This window comes from Dermacentor andersoni, chromosome 1, assembly GCF_023375885.2.
Source record: "Dermacentor andersoni chromosome 1, qqDerAnde1_hic_scaffold, whole genome shotgun sequence".
Lineage (NCBI taxonomy): Eukaryota > Metazoa > Arthropoda > Arachnida > Ixodida > Ixodidae > Dermacentor > Dermacentor andersoni.
In genome coordinates, this window is record NC_092814.1 from 99,621,543 (window position 1) to 99,645,453 (window position 23,911).

The window sequence follows — 23,911 nt, forward strand, 5'->3', positions numbered from 1 at the left end:
AAACATGAAGACCTCTGTTAGCCGCTGAAAGCTGTACATAGAGCAATAAAGTTTTTCCTTCCTTCCTTGCTGCAGATGTGCTAGGGCATGTGGTACGTGGTGATAACCACAGTGTTAGAGCAAAACATAAATGCTCGAAACAACTCACAAATGGTGTCCACGTCATTAGAGCAGTAGGTGAGTGAGCACTGGTCACGGGCAGTGGCTTATATTATCTTGCATGAAACAGGCCACTATCTTGTATGAAATACGCATTCGTTCAGCACCATACGCACTGAATAACGACAAAGAATGCTCCAGGCTTCGATCAGTAGTTAGAGGCTACCAAACATTCATTCGTGCAAGAGAGAGAAAGAGAGAGAGAGAGAAAAAACGAAGAGGGAAAGTTGGGGAGGTTAACCAAGGATGTGCCCGGTTGGCTACCCTAGACTCGGGGAGAGGTAAGTGGAAGAATAGATAAGGAGAGAAAAGAAAAATAATAGAGTCAATCATTCACAGAGTGAGTCGCAGAGGAATCTCCGCTGTCAAAAGCGTTCGTACAATCCAGTGTACTTCACGAAGTGCCGAAGGGTTTTTGTGGCCTTTTGCGTGCAAGAATGCATAGGCCATGGTCCCAGGATCTTTCCTTCCTAGAGTGCTCTATTATCTAGCAGGTTAAGTTTAGCTTGTAGAGTACGTCCTTCAGCGTCGAAGGATGAGTAGTGACACAGAAGGTTCTCTGGAGTCTCATCGCACCCGCACAAATTGCACTGTATTAGCTTCCGTAATGCACGTTAGGCTGTCACAGAGCTTCAAAAAGCGCTTTCTTTGTCAAACATGGAACAGTAGTAAGAGGCTGTTTGAGTGTCGAAAGTCCGACCCCCCCCCCCCCCTCCCTCCCCCACCCTCAACCACACGCCCACAGGGCGCACCTGTGGCGAACAGCGGTGTCGCAGTTAACGTGCGTAACACGCGGAAGCCCCGTTCGAGGGCCTCTGCGCGCTCGGCGCAGGGTCTCTGCACAGAAGGCGGCGGCCTCTCGCACAACCAGCAGCCAATTGATGTTCTTCGACTCGCCACTAATTGAAACCGCAACAGCTCGCACAAAGGTGCTCGAAACGGCACTGATACGGCGGCCGTTCGAGCGTTGACGCAATCGGACAGCTGCTGCGGAGTTAGCGCGAGACATCTGGCGGAAGAATTTACATAACCGGTTTACGGGGTGAAGACGTGCACCGGGAAATCGGCGGCCCTGGTCGAGCATTTGCATGTGCTAAAAACAAGCTCTTTAGGCGCGTGAAGCGGACCAAGAGTCAATACGGCCGCAAGCATGGCGAGCACAGAGCAAGATGGATGGTGGCTCGTTAGCGGGAGGGCCTCCCGTGCCGACGCCGGAATACGAAATGTCTCTCCTGTCCCAGGTCGCTGCCACCGGCGATGGTAGCGCCAGATAAGCAGACAGATCGCGTATACTTGCCGCATAGTCCAAAACGCCACACTGGAAATGCATCGGATCCTTTCGTCCTTATACAACGACCGACTCCGCCTGCCTCGTTGCCCGCCTTGCCCGCGCCGCGTTCGGTTGGGCGAGAAGGTGGCCATTGAGTTGGGCAAATAGACCTTCTCCATGTCGATGTGCGAGAGGGCCGCTTCGCAGCGCGCTCTAAGAGCAAGAGATTCGACGCCAGAGGCGATTCTCTTTCACCCCCGTAATTGCCCTGAGCAACATTCATCACTCTTGCATAACCGCATATCTGTGCTATCGCCCCTTCCCTGCGACCGAGGTGCGGATGCAGCCTTTAATTTCCATGGCAAGTCAATGAGACAATAAAATACAATGCAGCCTGGCATTGTTTAAACGGAGAGCGACCGCTTCGAGCTAATGGTTTAAAGGTGGTGTCTTTGATAGGCTGGAGTCGTTTGCTGAAAGTGATATGCGTATGCAGGGGAGATTGTCGTCTAACTTGAAGCGCTATTTTGCCGGCGTTGTGTGGACTTGGATTGAACGTGTATAATTGACCATATAAGACAAAACAATGAAGATATATCTGACAGCGATATGGCAGAAGCGATAAGCAGGCTACTCAGCACGTGTCATTGGCGTCGCAACTGATTTTACACCAAGGGAGCTATGTGCTACTACTAAGTACCACTTATCTCCTTCCTTCTCTACATCACCACCACTTTCCGCGGTGCTTGTAATGGCGAATACAGCACACCGCCGAAACTTGTTATATCTGATATTAATAATGTTGGCAACAAATAAAGCATATGTCGCCGGTTCTCTACAACGTAGAACTTTCGTGAGAATGAAAGCTGCAGGAAGGTGGGTCTCCCGCAGTGTGCATCGTGTATCAAACATGTCCCTCCCATGGTTTAGTATATCCATGGGCTAAATTTTGGATACACACTTTGCTACACTTCAGAACGGAATGTTCGTGCAGCGGGTTTCACCTGCTGTAGGCGCAGCACCGTTGACGGCTAGAGACATCGTGCGAAAGCCGGTGCAACTGAAGAAGGGGTGCCGCCATTTGGTTCCTCTATTACGTCACCACTGATATACTAACGGAATACAGTCATTTGAGCGCACATGTAGCACGCTCAGGTCCATCTGGTCCCGTTGAAAGATAATTTAAGATAACTAAGATAATTTAAGATAATGCAGCGGTAACTGTCATAGGGTCGTCGGCGCTCCCGTGTTCCAGAACCTTGCGACGTCATTATCGTCGCTAGTTGTGATAAGCTTTGCGTGGGTGCACGCCAGACGCACTTGACGTCGTGCAATGCGCCATCTGCGCTTCATGGGACAACGCATGGGTTGATGCCAATGTAGAAAAGCTCTTGTCGATCGCGTTGTGTGAGGGTGCGACGCCCTCGTATCGCGCGAACCCCATGTGTAAAGCGGAGCCCGTCACTCCGAAGCAAGGCGCTCCCGCCTATATACACGTGTCCAGACTAAAGAAGAATGCGCCACTGCGCGTGCGATGCTCGACGATTGCCAAACCTGGTTTGTCGGCGATTCACATGTACGCAGGGTCCCGCCCGGTTACTGAGACCAATGCTGCATGCTTAGCATTTCTCTCAAATGGCACTGAGCATATGCAGTAGGGCAAGCCGACGAACTCGACTCTTGGCGATCGCTGTTGTAACCTAGTGTATGGTGGCGCGAACCGGTTCTTTCTTGTTAAATTTAGTTCGGCCCTCTTTACCGTTGTGCCATGGCCGCAAACAATATCGACCCAAAAATCTACGCGCCCTTTAATGACTTCCTTGAAATAAATGCACCTGATAAGACGCTTATAGACACACACCCTGTATCATGCTAGTTAGCTTGAACTTTCTCCGCTTTTGCCTTCTTCTTCTTCACATTTACTCATCTCCTTGCCCCCGTACAGGTTAACCCCGCTTTGTCTTTGTTCTCTTTCTCTTTCTAGCAACGTTACTCGTGAATGAAACACGAGTGACGAAACAAATGTTCATCGTCTTTGCAAGCTGGCCAATATGAGTGAAACAGACGCGACTTATCCTCGCACACATAGTTTCAGGTCGAAAGCGGGCGTTCTAGCGCTATACATAGAGCGAAACCACAATGCACTTTGAAGAACTGACACGTAAGATCTGTTTTCTTTGGTTTATTTGTTCGGGTATTAGTCCCGCCCCATAATACAGCCGGGGACGGCATGATCTCCTGCACACCAGGTGTGAAATAAGCTGAGCGGTCAGTTTGCCAGGTTCGCTAAGTAGCGTAACTACGTATGCTGGGTCACAATCAAAGAAGATGCTGTTCCATGCTGAACCCTACCTGATTGGCGTTTTTTTATTTATTTGTGAGTTTAAAAACTGCAAAGAAAATAGCGCGGTATAGGGCCGACAAAGGGCATATATAATTTACCATGTGCAACAATATGAACGAATCGACCCTCGCAGCTGGATCAGTGGCTGTGATGTCTTTTTTCTTCTGTTGAGCACGAAGTCATCGGTTCGATACCCACACGAAGCAGCCGCATTATATAGGGCAGCCAGAATGCAGAAACGCTCGTGTACCCAGCTTTGCATGCACGCAAACAAACCTGGCGGCCTAAATTAGTCTCGAGCTTCTCACTATGGCGCCTGTCCAAGCCACAGTGTCACTTTTGGGACGTTAAATCCTGCGCACCAATCAATAAATCGGCGGCTTGTCGACAAATCTAGAACAGTAGCTCGCTGTTGGTGTCGCGGCGATTATTTCTTACGCGAAGTTGTAGAGTAGAAGAAACTAATGGCCAGCTAGACTGATTGATATTTTATTTTGCATAGCCACGCAGGAGAAGTTAAATCCAGTTCAATTAGAACTAAAAGTGTCGACTTCGAGACTATCTAGACGGTATGTTGCGAAAATAGAAGCGCGAAGTAAATGAATATTTTTGCCATAAAGCGAGGCGCCACCGGCACATATATTGAAACAATAGGACACGTTGACTTGACGCTTCGCCCATCAAAAGAATCTGCAGAATTCAGCAATTTCTTCGGTGCTAAACTCATTGCGACATCAGCGGAATCTCGCAGCTGACACCGCCATCTTCTAGAGGTGTGCAAATAGTGATTTTTGAGACCGAATCGAATAGAAATCGAAAAAGGGAATCGAATCGCATCGAATATGGAATACTTTTCCAATAGATTTCGAATAATAAGTACACCCGTTATCAAAATTAATATAATACGATGTTCATATCTCAATATTCTTAAAGTTAGCAAGTTTGTGTCATTACATGGTGCGTTATGAAGCGTTCTTTATTAAAAGCACAAATTGAGCATTAGGACCAAATAAGCAGTTTCTTTGCATGCACAGGGCTCTTCACAGAGGGCGAGTGATCGCTGTGCAGCCTGTACGTTATGGCTACCAAAGTGACGTAGCCTGGCTCACTATGCAAGTTCTCGTGTTTTATAACTATACTATGCCCACGGGGGGTGAAAATTGACCGTACTTTTGCTCCAATTTTAGGCGAATTTGGGCGCACTTGACGTTTTGAAATATTCGAACAGTATTCGAAAAATATTCGCTCTTGCGAATAGGGACTATTCTATTCGAAGATCCCATCGAACTGGGCACTATTCGATTCGTTATTTAAAAGTTTTAAATATTCGCACACCTCTATAGCATCTTCTGAAGAACATCATTACGAAGCACACGGCGCTGTCCTTGTCCGCTACATAGTACAGTATCGCCTGCTGTCTTCTACGGAATAACACCCCCCCTCCATCTACACACGCCAATATCTCAATCTCTGCACGGAGCGCGACACCTTGATTAAATTACTAGGCAAAAATGTGGCGCGATAGTGTAGTGATTAGCGCGTTCCGCTCGGAAATGCGGATTAGCGCAGGGTCATGAGATGGTACGGCGGTGGTGGCCAATGTTTTGTTTTAAGCGCGCAAGTTCTTATTTTCTACGCCGCGTGCGCCTTTGCCGACGTTCTACTGTAACCGTCGAATATCATGTTCAGTGCTATTAGAAGGTATCTGTGCTTAAGAGATACCTATGAAGTGACTTTATACATGCAAGTAGTTTGTCGCGACATATATTGTTAGATTACGCAAAACAGAGACGCCTGACTGGCATTGCTTTGTGCTTTAAAGTGACGTGCTATATAAGCCGGCTTGTTGGCGCTTGGATTTTCTGCAGCGCGAAGAACGCAGTGGCGGTGCTGGGCGAAGTTTTCTTCGCCTTGCGGCGAGGCTGAAAATGGGGATAATGGGGTGGCCTGGCGACGACGCGATAAATGACGACGACATGATAACAACTGCGGCCGCTGTCAGCGTCACGAACAGACGGACGCAGCAAACCAAGTTTCGAGCTTTCGACTGCTGTCGTAGTAAAGGTTGGATGTTTATAAACGAAAGGTCGTAACGATGCATAGAGGTAACGAAAAGGAGCGATGAACGTATTAAACATCGTCTGCTTCGGCGTTGCTCGCCGCTTTGGAGAATAACGAACGAGTCATTTTTGAAAGCTTAAACGACTTGCTATTTTTCTTGCAAAATTTGTACTTGTGTATATAAAAAAAAATCACGCCAATGCAGTTTGTGGTAAACATAATTTGCCTCTTCTGAAACGACAGCCTCGCTGCATTTTCGCGAGCTCATCCTTGTTTATAAGCAGCTCGTTTAGGCTGCAGCATCTTTGTGTAAAGGTGGAAACTTGTGCATATAGGAAGGACAAGGAAGCAACATCTGTGGTTTTATGATACTAAGTGGACAAATACTTCTCTTTGCTCTTTAGCCCAAGAGCAAAACGAAAGAAAGAAAGCGAAATGGATGGAGGAAAGAAAAATATTGGGCCAGAAGGCTTGCGTGTTGCGAGCCTGCAGTCGGTGCAATCGTGTGGGCAATCCCAACTCGATTCTCGTCATTAGAGCTTGCGGGATTCTTCTACCGCATTGCCAGTATACCGCGAGTATATTTACAAATTCAGACCTGCATTCACCGCTCAGCTCTAAGCGACTGGCCACGAAAGTTTCTCTCGGGATCCACACTCCGCATTCTGTTCGATCTGTTCGCTTGGCAGGCACGCAAGTCTTTCTTGTGTGTAGTACAGAGGCCTCGACAGGCGCCGCGTGAGCAGGGATCGTGTGGCCGACGCCCGGCCGCAAGTCAGCTTTTCTCTCGTCCGGCCTTGGGAGAAGAAAAGACGGCACCGACGAGCTGCGGGTTTGTGATCGCGTGCGCCGACCACTCCAAACACCCCCAGTGTTGGAGTCAGACGCCGCCGGAAAAGTCATTCGCATTCATTGCTTCCTTGGCCAAGAAAAACTGGCTCGCTCGCGAGGAGAAGGCCGCGCCAGAACAAGTGGAACGACAACTTCCGCTTGCTAATGGTCCCCGAGCGACGACAGCGCCACCGCAGAGTGGCTTCCGCTTCGTGCCTGAGCGCGATTAATCTCGCCACCAAGATGATGCCTCGCCTTCGTCACCACTAACGACGTTATTATCTTGTGTGAGGCAGGAAGCCTCCCGCTCGCACGAGCTGGCTTTTTGCATTGTGTGGACACTGGGCACGTATATATGAGCCCGCACATGCCTGTTACGCGAGCGCCGACTATCCTGTGTGTCGCTTTGTTTTGCCGTGTCGCATCGCCACTCGATTCTGCTCGGCCACATTAAGTGTGAAAGGCCGAGCCCCAGTCGGCCGGCACAGCACGATGCGTGCATGGTGCTTGTAGGCGAGGTGCGTGACTCGACGGCTCAGAACGACACCACAGGACTCCTCCTTCCTCTCTCAAATCCTAACGTGACTCGACAAGCTGCTGCTACATTATCGCGCACTCTCGGCGAAGACGCAAAGTAACAGCGTCGGTGTCGCTGAAGTCTGCAGCAGCACCAGCAGCAGTTTGGTACGTGCGGCGGTGTTAGGGGGCAGAAAACGAAAACAACGGTTTGGTCGGTTACCGCGCGAGCATTAACTAGCACGGAACATATGTACGAGGCGTATCTACGTGCCGTCACGTAGTCAGGAGGAGCGAACAAGTCTGGCGAGTTCCTGTACAAGGCTGATTTGTTGACGCGATAAGACCCGAAAATGTGTGCTGTGTTTCAAGCAGTCGGCTGGTGGGGGGAGTATATACAAGGGATCAGATATTGGGAGAAAAGAGTAAACGGTGAACAGGTACCTTTAAGAAAAACACGCGTATTTCGCCGAACTAGCATGCAGTCAGTCTTCGCAAAAGGCAGCGTGGCTCGTATACATTGCGCAGTCTGAGCAACCGCGAAACCTGCCTCATTGACTTGCGCGATATAGTACCTTCCAGCACTCCTACTTACGCAATTTTTCCCCCCGAATTTCGTTTAGAATAAAGTACGGTGGTTCTCATCTCATTATTTTATTTTTTTCCTGGGAGGACACGAAGCGTACGACTCCCTGCGATACTGTACTAAAAAGGCACATATTTAATACACCTGCTAGTAACAGCTGAGGGACCGACGAGAATAAAACATCAGTTGCTAACGTTTCCTATTTGTCTGGCAATCTGGTCTCTTCGTACGCTGAAACTCTTCAGCCTCCCGCTGCCCATCGGGTTTCAAGGATAACATCCAAATACGCGCAATAACAAACAAACAAACAAACAAATGAGCAGAAAGCTCAAGGAAATTCGCGTTTCACGTATAAGGTGTGCCTAACGGACAGCAATGAAATCGTTGGAAGTAAAAAAGAAAAGAAAACTAAACTGAAGGGAGCACGTTCAGTGAAACACCCGCCGGAGGTGGCTCAAGCCGAAAGGCGCGCCCTTACTTCGCCAAAAGCCGTCGCGGAGCCGAAATCCCAGACACTCTATTTCTTTTACGGCCAGCGTTCGCAAATGGTTCAGCGCTCTCGGCCGAAACAGGAGTGGTGAGACGAGCAAGCTCCCCCAGCACATTCTGCCGATAGCCGACGTTGTAGCGCAAAATAACAAGTGCAGCGTGGTTTTCTGTGCGGCAAGAACATTAAGAAACAACCAAAACAAATTCATTACAATCTAACGAACACGACTCCAAACAGCGGCACCATGGTCCGGCCTATTTCCGCAAATAGCCCGGCGTTAGAGACACACGCAGGCGGTGGTTCCGACAAGCGGAAGAGCGGCCGATTGAGCTCCTCGAGGAGCCCGAGCTCTGGGCTCAAGCAGATGAAAGAGCAGCGGCTCGCCGGTCAGCCAAGGAAAGAAGGCAGTGAGCCTTTTTGGACGTCGAGCAGCCGTCGACTCCCTCCACTTCTCTGTTCGGCCGTTGCACGGCTTTCATCAAGAGGCACCTTCTCTGGACGCGTTGCAGTCCGCTTGGCCGGGACGGCGGACAGTAAAAACCACGGCGACTTTCGCGCCGGCCGCACATAGATTCCACTTACTGGGGAGGAAGACAGACCACGCGCGCTGCTGCGAGGAAGTGTAAACCGCTCAGTCGTTAATGTCATATCCGTGGCCGGCAGCGGCTTCCTCGCGGCGGGTCGGGCTCGATTCGGCTCTTGTTTATAGAGATGGGCTCTCGGCAGGCGATTAAGGTGAGCGCGGGACGTAATGTGTCGCGCGCGCAGCTGGCCGAAGCCTGCTTGCGTTGCCCTGCGTACGCGGTCTCGGGGTGCGATACAGGGCCACTTTTCTCGGTTTTCCTCTCCCCGTTCTTCTACGATGCGTGACTGATGCACGTTGCGCTCTCATTTTGTCGCTGTAAGGGATATTTCTCAAACGAGAGCATACTATTAAGCGCACTTATCGATCTGTGCTACACTCTTCTTACTGCCTATGGCATACCGTATAGCGTCCCCGGATAACATATTCCCTTCTTCTTACTTTTTCTTGCTTTTTATGTTGGTGGTCTCTCCACCGATTCTGGAAATAATTATTCAGTAGCATGACAACAACGTTTACTGCATGTCATGTGTTGGTCGTGGTCGCTTGAAGTGCGTTTCAAGTAAAATAAATATAAAACATAGGATTGCACTTTTTAAGTCTTCCAATCATGAGTATACTTAGACTCGCAATAACACTGCATTAATTTGTCCATAAACTTTAGGCAAGGTGCGACTAAGAAAGGGAAGCTGAATGCATTGGCAATGCGTCACATTGGTTTCGACAAAGGCCCTTCTGCGCTTTCTATATATGAGATGCAGAACTTATCGTAGGCTCGGTGTGTGCGTGTGTGTGTGTGTGTGTGTGTGTGTGTGTGTGTGTGTGTGTGTGTGTGCGTGTGTGTGTGTGTGTGTGTGTGTGTGTGCGCGCAGGCGTGCGTAAGCTTTCACTATATCTGGGGTAGCATACTGAAGTATACGGTAAACTGGGCGAATATAGTATTTATTGTGTATGGGCGCCACACAGACACACACAAACGACACGGAAAGGAGGGCACGGCGAACATAAGCGCAATTCCAGGTAGTCTACCCGGCTAACACCTCCCGTTTCTCATTAACGCCAGCATCTTCCACGTGGGCCTTCTCGCTTTGTTCGTGCCATATATATGGTAACAAATAAAGATGTGAATGGCGTATGAACACTGCTTTACGAGCGCACACATACATGCTAATGTGAATATATGTGTTGTTGAATTAGTTGGGGTAGAGCGCAAGGTGTGGAAGTAGTACGTGCGAGCAGCGTTTCTTCGTCGTTATGTAATGTACTCGACGCAAACGCTTTACTTAAAGAGCGGCTACCAGGTTCTGGATTTGCAACTCACTACACAGAACACCGAGTATGCACACGAGTGGAAAAGGTTGCGATCACTCGTCGGACCTCTTTGAGCACATTTGCGCACTGATTTGCCTCTTGCTAGGAGCCTATATATAGCGCGTCGACTGTGTTGTACCCTTGAAGTGCATATGATCAGTCGGCAGATACAGGCAATAAAGTATAAAATATGGACCACAATTAGGGGGAAAACGCACTGAGTACCCTGTCTTCGATAATCCTTGAAATGGGGCACGCAGCTCTGTATAATATATTTTTATAGATGTATACCAAATGTGTCGTATCACTCACTCTTGTTCCCGTTAAACCTGAAGAAATGTTCCTGTAATACAGGTATTACTAGAAGTATCACCTTTAAAATCACGCATCGTACTGCTTGTGCTTACTTAACCACTTAAATCATTGAGAAATCCCACCCGCCGGGATGGCTTAGCGGCTATGGTATTGCGCTACTAAGCACGCGGTCACATCTCGGACGCTGAGGACGCGTTTCTATGGAGGCGAAATGCAAATTAGCCCGTGTCCAGTGCATTGGGGCACGTTAAAAAGCCCCTGGTGGTCAAAATTAATCCGGAGTCCCCCACTATAGCGTACCTCATAACCAAATCGTGATTTCTGCACGTAATTACCTCTCGTGGAGCCCTCACTGCGTCTACCTGAAGAAGAAGCTAGTCGCCATTGCTCAGGTCTTCCAATTTCTATGCGGGAAAAACTGGGGTACACCAGTCCATTTTATGTTGCAGCTGTACAGGGCTTTGTTTCTCGGACTCCTTCGTTACAGCCTACCAGTATTGTCAAATGCATGCAAGACGAACTTTCGCGCCTTGGAGAGCATACAAGGTCAAGCCCTACGCACGTGTTTAGGGCTGCCTAGGTGCACCTCAACAGCAGCGACAATCGCCATCGCAGGAGACCATACAATCCAGACACATGTAGCTGTCGACTCTCTCAGAGCGCACATTCGCCATCTGTCAAGGATCCCCGACCATCATTTGGCCTCCCTACCAGCCGAGAGACCTCAAGCGACCTTTTCACGAGTTATTAGCGCTCATCATGAGTACATACCGGCATCATTTACACCGGCGGCGAAGTCTTCCTCTCCCCTGTGGTGCCTGCGACAGCCTCAAGTGAATTTTGCTCTTCCTGGAATTACAAAAAAGTCCAATCATCCATCGCCGGCTCTGAAGCAACTTACGCTCATATTACTGCACCAGACGTATCATGACCGCATACATATATATACCGATGGTTCCACTTCACCTACCAGCTCAACTGCCGCATTCGTCGTTCCAGCCAAGAACGTTACAGTTAAATTCAAATTGTCGCACATGACTACATCTACATCGGCAGAACTTGCAGCTCTCCATGCCGCTATGATGTACATCACCGAAGAGCCTATAGAGAAATGGGTCGTATTTTGTGACTCTAAGGCAGCCCTTCACAGCATCAAGTCCGCATTACGTCACAGAACTTACGAGCAAATGACATCTGAAATCAGGGAACTGCACCACCATGCTCTGGAAAGTGGACACCACATTATATTTCAGTGGATTCCTGCTCACTGTGGCATCGTCGGCAACAACCTAGCTGACAAGGCTGCCCGGTGTGCCCACGAAGATACCAAGACGCGTCCAACACCTTTGGCGAGGTCGGACGCTGCCAGAGAACTTCGCCAACTTGCGCGTAAGAAGTCCCAAGATCTCTGGATTTCAAGTGGCTTCAATTGCAGATTACGTAAACTGGACCCCACGCTACGGCTACAACTGCCATCTAGCCTTCCCCGCGGCGAAGCAACCTTGTTGTGTCGCTTGTGGCTGGGAGTGGCGTTCACGAACGCATACTCCTACCGTATGGGAATGGCCGAGAGCCCGATGTGCGACTCCTGTGGGTGCGAGGAGACCATCGAGCACCTATTGTGTACCTGCCCTCGCTACGATGTCCAACGCCTCTCTCTGCGGGCAACTTTACGCAGACTAGACTCGAGATCTTTCACGGAGTCAAAGATACTCGGACCGTGGCCACACCCGTCACTGGCTCGAAAAGCGATTCGTGCACTAGTGCGGTACTTGAAGTGCACGGGCTTAACAGACCGTTTATAGTGTCCTTGTGTATGGTGTCGCTCCCACACGTACTCAGTGCTTCCTCTCTCCCTTTCTTCCTCTTTCTATTCCCCTTTCCCCCACCCCCAGTGTAGGGTAGCAAACCGGATGCTGTTCTGGTTGACCTCCCTGCCTTTCCTACCCTTGTTTTCTCTCTCTCTCTCTCTCTGCACGTAAAACACGAGAATTCATTCGTTAATTAAGAAATACCAATTTAAGCACTGCTTCACAGAAAAAGAAAATTATTTGGCATTAGTACCTGTTGAAACAAAAAATTACGATAAATAACAGACGGCTTCATTAGGCTGAACGAGATATTTTAGTTTATCCACCGCTTGAAGTTTTGACCATGATAAGCTTGATGAATGATGCCTCTCTTTTTCATTTTTCTTGTTTTATTTCTGGTACCTAGAACAGTCGATAGAACAGCAGCCTTCATACATATTTCTACAACGTATTCTTTTTCTCGGACAAGGCAGTTCTAATGCGCGTCCTCAGAGGAACAGATAACGGCGTATTCATGAAGCATTATATTGGTACGAAGAAGGACTATGTACATGGTCTACATTGGGCTGTTTTCTTTTCAGGAATCCTTGAGATGTCACGTCCGAAGATCTAGCGCTTGGGTTGACCAAAAAAGGCTCCACCACGGCAGATAGCGGGGAAGAAAGAAATCTGTGCATCAAGGTAACTGCCGCTTGACTTTCAACAGTTCATTTATGTTAACGCCTTTGTCAACACTGTTTTACTGTGCTTGTGCGTGACTGTGCTTGAGGACCTCTTGGGGGCGGCGTTCTTCCTTGGTTGGTGCTGCGGGCGCCGCACGATAATTTGTCGCTTGCCGGATTCGACCCGTGACTGACCGGTTGCCTCGACCAGCAGCTGTGAATGGCCGGCGCTTTTCGGAAAGTGAAGGTTGCGATTGCCTAAGCCCGTTATACGATGCGTCATGCCCGCTTCCCGAGTCGCAGGCTTGCCGACCGTGAGACTGCGAGTATAGGTCGACGTCAGGGAGACACTGACACGATGCCGGCACTCTATCTAAATGAATGGCGCTCTTGAACAAAGTGGCTGAACCGCAGCCCGTGCTGATACACAATGGCATCAACAGCCAATGCATCTTTGAATGAAGCTATATATGCGGCCGTAACCGGTAGTTGTCGTGGGCGTAACATAAAATAGCAGTAACAGGGAGAATTGGCGCTTCCTGACCTTACGTGCCTTTCACACGGCGCACTATAAAATATATATGCGCCGGCGAAGGGCGTTGGAGGGTCTCGCGCGGAAGCCGCCTGCACTTGCTCGCGGCTAACGAGCAGCATTTCCCGCCGGCCAGTGCAAAGCGTTCGCGGCCAAGCAGCCGCTCGCAATCAGTGGCAGCCGCGTCCGACCCCGTCGCGCTGACCGTGCGGCGGCGGTAGTCTGTGCAGCCGTAACCCGAATTGCCGCAATGGCTTGACCCCTTTAGTATTCCACGGAGAGTGCGCCGGGGACGCGCCGTGTAGCGGAAGGGGGATACGTGAGCCTCACGCGGCAGGGACGGCCCCGAATTGGGGTAATTTCATTTCCTGCCCGGCTGACACCCCGGCTGCCAATAACAAAGACGTTACCCTCCCCAGGGTGCAATGAGGCGACTCATGCTCACCACTGCCTAATGAAATATCCCCTAAGAAAGGGTCATCGGCGCACTCTGCCGGGACGCCGCCTTCGGCCTCAAGTAGGAAACGTGTCCCGTTCCCGACAAAGACCAGCGTCCGTTTCCGAAGCGGCACTCGATCGTCACCACGCGAGTGACAGCGTCGAGTTTCTGCAGGAAGGGGCGCTCCACCAGCTTAGCGTTCCACGTCCCTTTAGCAAAGTCGATACGTTCAATGAGTGCTCATGTACACGCAGGTCCCAACATGTTGTTGTTGCATTGTGTGCACTCGGCTGCTGCATCAGCGAGGACCGCAGAAACATGGGCCCATTACTACAAGCCTTAATGACAGAGGGACGACATTATTTTACTGCTCAATTGCAAGCCGCCTCATCCTTTGTCACAGAAAACAACGCCAGAGCTACTTTCGACTTCCATCACTTCTACCTCCATATTAGTTAAAAGTCACTCCATTATGATGCCAATGTGCAGCTCACTGAGGTGACTCGCATCACGGGAGCCAATCCTCCTTTTAGGGCAATTATAAACTAATTTGCTGTGGAGCTGTATAGTTGTATGCTATGTAGCTTATTTTCTTCGTTTTGCCTTAAAATATTGCGGCTTTAGCATGCGGAAATTTGTCGGCTAAACAAACCTTGTGTGTATCTTAAGTGAATGGCTGTTGTGTAGTCAATTTTGAAACACGTCGCAACATTGCTAATAAAGTACCACATATAAAGGCTGCATATTGAAAGTGGGTCGTGGCTCCTCGGCCACTACTTTGCCGCTTAGCACGCCGCGAACACTCAAGTTCTGCGCCTTTGGGATCTGGATAATACTGGTTAATGCTTTAGAAGTCGGTTTGTATAGCAGTTGCTTCAACAACGTAGATAGCTCTGGATAGTAGTGAGGCCTTCACAAGAACGCAGAGCGCCTGCTCCTTAATGATACCGGCCTTGTGCGGCTTTCTCTACTTCTCGTACCATTGCATACCGCGGATCCTGTTGACTTCAATTTTGAATTAGGCATTCCACGAACACCTTGACTGATGAATTTATTATTACGCACGGTATTGAAAGTGCGAAATATTAGTCGCCAGATCTCCACGCATATGTGCAAGATCTAGGCCGTTCAAGTTTTCAGGCTTTTTTCCATACCTCCTTCATACGTATAAGTGGAAACGCAATAACTAAAATAACATAAAATCAATAAATAAGTATTTAAAAATATTAATTGCTCTCAGAGATATTTCAACCATATAATTTGGATCCACATACGGGGGCATGGTAGCAGTGACATCTGAGCACGTCGACTACGGATACTAAGATTACAAAACCAGTGGTCTACTGAGGTATACGTTCCAGATATTGGGATGCATTCACAAAATTACGAGCAATAGCGCAATGATTCCCTTTCTGGCCTGCCGTGTTTATGAGCGCAAAACGTGCACTGGCCTTTCAGTGCTGAATAGTTAGCGGGCAAGCTCAGAGAAGTAATCTACGCATATCACATACATAATAACTAGGAATATTGACACATTGTTAGCTGTGCAGTGTGAGCGACGACGCGGTTTTACCTATCAGAAGTGACTCACAGCTCACTCGATAACTGTCATGCTTGTACAGATTATTGCTTACAACCACATCACAAAAGGAATTAAAAATACGACACTAGCGCGACTTCTCTGTCTGCTTTCTACGTGCGGTCATGTGTTTTGCGCTGTGGGGAAGAAAAAATCTGTAAATTGGTTCAGTTTATGCATTTTATTAGTATATACTTGCACAGCACGCACTGGCTATATATTAATAAAGGGCAAACGAGACATCCGCCCAATCGTAGCAGTTGCTACAAAAGCGGGCTCCTCGAAAGAAAAGCCTCGCAGTTGAAGAAAAATTCGTCCTGGACCATGACTCGAACCCGGGACCACCGTCTTTCCGGGGCAGCCGCTCTACCATCTCAGCTAAGAAGGCGGCTAGCAGATGGCAGGACGAAGTCGAACTTCTATACACGCTCGTCCTGACATATGCGCTCGTCCTGACATCAACAGATTATACGACTACACGGCTTCCTACAGTGCATGTGTGACAGCCGAATGATCGTAATGGCATCATTGTAGTAAAAGTCTGTGAGGCAGTGTTCGTGTGAAAAAATCCATAGATGCGTTGCACGCGCGGGATCGTATGTAACAAGCACAAGGTGCTGTCTATAGCGTCGGACTGTGCGTTGCCCTGGCAATTCACTGTTTCCTTCTTTTTCTCGTTTTCCGCCTTGCGTTAGCTGTTGAACGATAGTTTAGTTCCTTTTGAGCAGGACTGAAAGAAGCAAGTCTGGGTTAGAGAAGCTTCAGACCATTTGCGGCTAGCTTTGCGGCTTTTCGCTAAAGCAAGCACCCATTAATTCTTGCAGTCCGCGCTGCGCTGATGGCTTCCTACTGGGAGAGATAATTAAAGGCGTCGACGTGCGGACACTTGCATTGCAGGTTTCTTTTTCCTGTAATTTGACTGGTTTATGTAGTCGACACATGTGAGCTCGTAGAAAGGGGCCGCAGCGAAAACGCCGAAGACGTCGTAATTCGCTCATTACGTGCGTTTTCTCGCGAAAGCATGCGTACCGTGCGAGTAAACTACTGCGTTGACAGATCATTTTGTGAAATCTGAAGCACTCACCAGACTTTTGATCAGCCTTGCTCGCAATAAAATATTGCCTCCGAGTAATCCGCTGCGCGCCGCACCCGGAGCGCACTGTATAAGCTCGGTGTGCATACCTGCATGCGCGATGGCGGAGATACGACCAGGCTGCCAGTGAGCTCGGATCCCATAGCGATGATGAAAACCGCGCGGCTTCAAGGGCACACCGCGTTCACCGTCCTCCGTCTCTGTAGCAACCTTCGTGTCCTCGCTCTCTTCGTGTACACTTGACGATCGACCTGAAGCAGTGGCTCAAGTTTTGCAACAGTGCGACACGGACGTTCGAGAGAAATGAAAGAGCAGACGGCGGGTGTGTCCGTATGCAGATAGTGTAATGGTAACATGCGTTTTGCGTTTCACGCCGGGATATCCTTGCACTTCTTGCCGGTCCTGATAAAAATCAAAGAAGGATAAAAAGCTCCAGTGAACTGCGGCGCTCTTTACGTCTTGCTCTCTTTCTCGCTCTGTGCGTGCGTGTCTGCGCGTGTCTGTGTGCGTGTGCGCGTGTCTTTAATTGCACGGCTTTTCTAAAGATATCTAGGCCATCGGCTACTCCTGGTATAGTCCGCCTAACAAACGTGCAAACAATAAAGATAAAATTTCAAGAATACATGGGAAAAGCGTCACACATGTAAAATATCGCTGGAAAACATTGGAAAAGTATCGATGCTTGCAGATGTTCGTATCTTTTGGCCTAGAACATTTAGCGTACGCTTAGTTCGCACGTAGTAAATTTAGCTATGACGTGGCCGGTAGATTTGTCGAAAATGCTTCGCATGATCCTTTCTATATTTTGCCGCATTTAATGCTATCGCTTTAGTTAGGCTGTCTGCCGCGATGTTCTGGTATCTTCTCTCGCACTCTTAGTTAGATCTGTTCTCGTTCGCAGTTTCCTTTCTGCTTTTTGTTCCTTATCGTAGTTACAGGGGATCATTCCACAACAGGCAGACGAGACGTTGTCTTGAGGGATTGTTTTTCACCAGTGCAAGCTCTCTTGCACGAGACTGGTTAGTGTCGCTGCGCTGTCAAGTGCAAGCAGCCACGACAAAAATTATATGTATACCACGCACAGGTGGTGGCTGTATCTCCCTTTACCCCTTTCCCCAGCACAGGGTAGCCAGCCGGTATTTACACTGGCTAACCTCCCTTTCTTTCCTTCCTTGTTTGTCTCTCTCTCTCTCGCCTTTCCGTTCTGCGTTTCCAACATCGTGATGTGCATGCAGTGTGCATTTGGTATGCATACAAGGAACCTGGATGCCGCAACATAGTCAGTAAGGTTACGTGTAGGGTTCGCTTATGTAGCTACAAATATTTTAATCACAACTGGTGCGCTGTAATTTATAACATGTAAAGGTACCACTTTGGCGATAATGTAAACAGGTAGGGCCTGTGAGACAGCTATAACTATGCCGTGAAGCTTTAATGACAAACTGGAATCTTATCCGGTTAACCTCCCTGCCTTTTCCATCCCGTTTATCTCTCTCTTTTAATTACACAAAACTGCAACGAACATGTACCCGAGTGGTTTCATTCGACGTAGAAATAGCATTATATTCCACACAGAAGGCCCTCACAGCTTAGGACATTACAAACAAGAGCGGTGCGTATAGATCACGTGATAATGATGTGTTCACAAAATATTACAGCTTTCACATATTCAACATTTTCTTGCTTCTATTTCACTTACAACATTTTCTTTGCTTCTATTTCCGCTATTACTGAATGGCTTTAAAAAATACATGCAGTAGAACGCACCCTGGGACGGGGCTTTACAACCCAAATTTCCTATGGGGTCCGGTCAGCATCCCTCTATAGCCGCGGATCACGTTGCTTACGAATCCCACCATTGTCCATCCTCTGCACATACTTATATACGTATGCATGTTCTGAGCTTGTAATTATCGCAACTCGGCACTGTTCTCGACTGAACCTGACTTTGACGTAATATCTGCGCGACAACGCCAAATAAGAAGCACCCGCGCGCTTATTTCCTGTGCGTCCACGTCACCCGCGCGCGACGCCTTGTGGCGTCCGTAAATGGCGCATGACAGCCGTTGAGTCCACACAGCCAAGAGCTAGCGCGTCCTGCGCAGAAGCTATACTTTGTTTGCAACTCTTCTCGGTCCGTCAGCCAGGCCTGCGTACGCGTGACCATTACCCGGAATATTCCTCTTACGCGTCACCGGCGCGCTTAAGAGCAGAGGGCACAGCGCAGCAGGCGGCCAAGGCACCGCGAGCCGTCTCACCCGCTTGTGCCACTTGAGCGGAAGAGCATTCAGCTTCCTCATTAAGAAAAATTGCGCACGCTAAAGAGATGTTCTTACGGGCTTGAAAACATCAGGCTGGCTTGCTTGTTATTTGTTTGTGTACAATTACGGTGATATAAACACGAATAATGCCAGTGTCTCCGCCGAGGCGCTTCAGCGTCGCCAGGTATCTGCGACGTCATCCCAAAGCTGCCATTGTTCCTCGGCTCGAGATAGCCGCTCATAATGCCGAGAACTGAGCAGCAGATAAAAAGCGAGAGAAGACGGGGAAGAAAGGAAGAAAGAAACGAACTGGCGAAAATGCGAGGCAGCGGGAGTAACAAAGCGAGCGAAGACGAGCCGCGCGGCCACACAATAAGAGCAGCGCAATTACTGCGCCAAATTCGAACAATCACGGCTGCAAACAATCACGGCCAAATTGGAAGTGAGCGTGGCGCGCACAGTGTAAACGCGTTGAGCGTATGTCAGGCAGGCCTCGCGCGGCTTTTGTTTCGCCGCTCCTGTTGTGTGTCTTCATTCCACTTAATTCGGTAATTATCACTGCGGGTATGTCGGCAAACACTGCGCACACATACAGGACTAGTCGCGCTGTGCCGTCCGCGAGACGACTCGACTGCGGGATAAGCGGGTTTGCGGACTGAACACGCTGTGACCGCCGTGTTAGTCGCCGCCGTCTTGAAATCGATACCCGTCGTGCGTTAAGTGCCCCTCGGTTCAGCATGATACAACTTTCGTCACGTTAAGGGAATTAAGCTCGCTGCGTTGCGCCTTCGTTATTGTTCACACACATGAACGGGGATGAGGGTGGGAATGGAGAGATGTGTCCGGCGTTTTCATTGTGTCTCATGTAAACGAGACGTAGTCTTGTCCTCCGAAAACGCACAGCGACGACGTTCAGCCGCTGCCCGTGTTCCCTACCGTACATGGTTGCCAAGGTTCAGATAATTTTTCTCTGCCTCGCTTCAGGAGACCGATTAGTTGCAAACAGAAGGAGTAGCTGCCTTGGGCCCGTCACAATGAATGATCGTTACATAGCTACACACATTCGGGCCACACTCACGCAAAGGGCGCAGCGTGTGCCGACAGCGTGATTGATCCCCGCACATACCGAACGTGGCGCACAAAAGAATGCCTGTTGCATCTTGGAGCACACGCAAGAGCAAACGTATCGTCTCGTAATCGGGGCAAGCCAGCTGAAAGCCGTGTGCATATATGCACAGATGCGAGAATCTGGGCCCACGACGAGAACATCGCGTGTTCTCGAACAGAATGAAGTTTGTGTGCCATTTGCTGTGGTGCTTTCTTCCTCCTTACATTTTCGCTCTAACAGAAGAAAAGCTACCACTCGTGTACAAACTCGGCCGAGTCGGTATTGTTTCTGCTGCTCATTTGGCAGTTTCATGAATTGTCTTCCGCATAAAGGTAACGACGCAACTAACGCACAATCCTCGAATGTCTTTGTCGAGCGAGGCTGACCGCAAGCAGTAACTTCCGACATTACGACGAGGTCACTCGTCGGTCCGAGCCGCAGTTCTTTCAATGACTCCTAGCCGGCGCTCCAGGCCCACCACAGGCGCACAAACCAACATCACGTGGGCGCAGTCCAGTCACAGGCTCGTATACGCTAGGGAGTCGTTTGTGAAGAGAGCTTAGGACGCTAACAGCAGGGAAGAATAAAAAAAATATATAAGGGCAGAAGTGAGCGCAGGAAGCCGAGGAAGGATGGAAGGCAACAACAACGACAAAAAGAAAATAATAATAATAAAGACGAAAAGAGAAAAAGAAAGAGAGGCAGTACGACCACTGAGAAAGGCGAAGGGCAACGCGGGATCACTGGGAGGTGACGCCCCCCTCGTAGGTCTCTCTCTTGAATGGGGAAGTGGTGGTGGTCTTCCTTGCCAGAGAACGGAAAAAATAAATCAGAAGGTCGCGTAGGCACCAACAGAGGTCACAGGAGGGAAACGGTCTTTTCACGCGCGAGAAAGGAAAGCCCACAGAGCGCCTGTCATCTCCCGTCTGGTTCAAACCGTCGTATAGCCTCTGGCTGGGCAATGCGCCTGGAGTTACGGGCGATAGATGGCGCTCACTTTGACACAGTCGCGTTTATATTATTATTTACGAGTTGAAATGTATCTTGTAGGTGCATATCAGTCTTGTGATCTTGAATACAGTAGGGAACATTAGTGGGGTAAATTCTTTCGTGTGTGCGCGTGTATGTGGACCGCATGCGTGTGTACACGTTGTGCGTGTCTGATTTACTGATTACCTTATTGATTGATTTATTGATTGCGCAGTTCCTAGTTGATAGTGATTGCTTTGTTGTTCAGCTGCAGCATTCATAGTTCTCTTTCACTTCATTTCACTTCAACGAACCCTATAGCGCGGAACGAGCAGTATTCGAAGCTCATCGACGTCGTCCGTGTGCCAAAGTCTCAAAACCTCAGCTATGCACGTGCCGATTGCGTGTGAGCTAAAATGATGTTCAAAAGTCTACGCTGTGACCGATTTGATCTTTGTTGAAAGTTTTATTTCATAACTTTGTCTTTGTACTGAGCAAAACAGAGTGCAAAGTACGATGCAAAATTATATGATGCAGCAAAAAAATCTATCATGCTGAAAGTAGGTCATGGCGCCATTATCATCTTTAATCGTACATTTAGCGTGTTACAATTTCCTAACAATATTTAACTTCAAGAATTCAGCGAAGCGCCCGCTTTCGTGGCGACAATTGCATTAACTTATTTATATCGGCCTGACTTAGGTGCTGTTCTCAGCTGGACGGCAGGTCTCTCTGCGCACGTACAGACAAGTGCCGTGTTTACAAACGGCGTGTCGGCACTGAATGAGTGTGTACGCCGAGTTCTCAATGCGCCCACTCCACTGTAAACACAACGGAGCGGCAAGTGCCGTTACATTTTCAGTTGCGCACAAAACATTGAGCACACTTGTTTCTACAAGTGGTGACAGATGTGTGCTTTTTTCCCTCCGTTTTAATTTCATTGCCACAGTAGTTCATTATGCATCCATAACTTGGAGCCAGGGTTTCGGCAGCGGAAGACATTGCTGCATACATAATTCATAGAACTGTGAAACTCTTGACATTCTCTAAAATATGTTCCGAACGATTAATGACGAAATCGTTATTAGGGCACACGACTTATATGGGCGCACAGCATCGTCTTGACTGTATTCGGACAGCGCTGGGCCGCAGTACAGCCAGGTCGGTGCCGTACGCGAGCGCAAGTGTGTGTGGTCTGGCCTTTTCGTAACAGCAGCGAAAGGTAGAGCATGTTTGTCGGCGAGCCAGCAGATAGTGCCTGCCACTGGGGCGTTCTGTCACGGTCGACGACGCAGAGACAGAGCGATAATAGAGAAGGAAGCTGCGGGCCTGAAAGCGGCGGCCCTCCCAATCTCGGCCGGCGGCTGCCCTCCGCGGGAAGTCGTCAACAGCGGCAGAAGCGGGAGAGTCGCTCGCGAAAAAGCCACCCACACATGGCGCGCGCGCACAGGGCAGCAAGGGGGCGCCCCCATAAGTCCCCCCGCTGACCCCCCGCGGGAGAGGAGGCCACACCGTGAGCGGCGGCGCTTGCTTCCCTCGGCAGGTCCCGATGCCAGGCCAGACGACTCAGAGTCTTCATGGCAGCGCTCCAGCCGCCGGGACGCCGTGTTGCGAGTCCGGGCGCCCCGTCTTGACCGACCCGATCACCGGCCAGACGGTGTGCTCCTGCCAGTACGACGCGCAGCTGCTCAACTACCAGAGGCTCGCCGCCTCTGGGCTGCCCATCAACATGTACGGGACGGCGGCGGCGTACGCCGGAGAGCAAGGCTTCCTGCCCCTCGGCGCCGCCGAGCAGTCCGCCTTCTACTCGCCTTCGGTGAGTGCGACTCCACTTGGCGCGCTGTCCACGTGGGCGCGCGCATCGCCGCGCGGCGGCGGCCGCTCGGCGCACGTGCGCGCCGCCGCGCAATTTGCTCTCGTTCCGTACCGCTATTATTCACCGCTGGTGCCTTTTTTGTTTGCCGCCTTTGTGTGCGTGCGTGTGGTCCGTTGAACCTCGTGTCTGCTTCGAGCCCTGTAATAGCCAGAGCTCGAGGTTGCGGGTTCGGTCCCGGCCACGGAGGGTGCATTTCGATGATGGTGAAATACAAGAACGCTCGTGTACTTAGATTTGCGCGCGCGTTAAAAAAAAACAGAGGTGGTCAAACTTAATCCGGAGTCCCGCCCTACGGCGTGCCTCATAATCAGGTCGGGCTTTTGTTACGTAAAACTCCTGAATTTAATTACTTTTTGTTTTCGACGTTTGGGTGCCTTGTAAATTTTTTTTTCTACGGGAAGGAAAATGAAGCGGCGCCAGTTTAACCGTTGCCTCTACACGCAAGCCTAGCGAAACAACTGCGGCAATAAATGTCACGTTTAGCAAATGTGACTGAACACCAGTGTGGCAGACTTAATTTGTATTTTCTCTCGCCCATTACGGTGAGGAAAGCACGGAGCGATGCAAGAGAAGCGCGAGCATTGTTGGAGAATAATCAAGCACACAAGGATGATGAAACGACTTACTTCGGAGTGGCTGTTGTAGAAGGGTGTCTTATGTGGGCTCATATTATTTTAATTCGATTGTTTACTCAATATAAAAATTCAGTTCAGTCAGTGACAAGTTGAGATAACTCTTCTAAACCATAAGACAGATTGCTAAAAAAGAAATTAACGCCGAAGTAAGCATACTAGTAGATATCGCTTTGCAATGTGACGCTTGGAGTCGGCTTATGATGTGTTTCATGTCTAACCAACAATAAAGTTTACGTGCACAGCTCATTTACGTTTTGACCCTCATGTATGACTAGAGTCGCCGCTGGCAGGCATGCTAAGTGTGCCACAAACTGAGGCTTTGCAGTCGAATCGATGGAGCCAATTCTGTATTCCGAGCCAATGTTCCACAAATATTCGATGTTCCGGTGTATTTACTAGCGGAATATTTACTTTACAGGCGTTTTCCTAATGCCTCAAACCCATCGTTGTGGCTCATACCTCTATTAGACGGAAAATTTT

The 23,911-nt window shown here is 49.4% G+C and overlaps 1 protein-coding gene across 1 annotated transcript in view; it reads left to right on the top strand.

Annotated features, from left to right (window-relative positions):
- LOC126545393 (uncharacterized) overlaps positions 1 to 23,911 on the top strand; it is a 112,260-nt gene that overhangs the window by 43,619 nt on the left and 44,730 nt on the right. Inside the window, exons 2-3 of the mRNA XM_050193233.2 lie at positions 12,859 to 12,958; positions 22,464 to 22,736. Of these exons, the coding sequence (XP_050049190.1) occupies positions 22,470 to 22,736 (267 nt within the window). The 5' untranslated portion in view covers positions 12,859 to 12,958; positions 22,464 to 22,469. The remainder of the gene's footprint in view (positions 1 to 12,858; positions 12,959 to 22,463; positions 22,737 to 23,911) is intronic.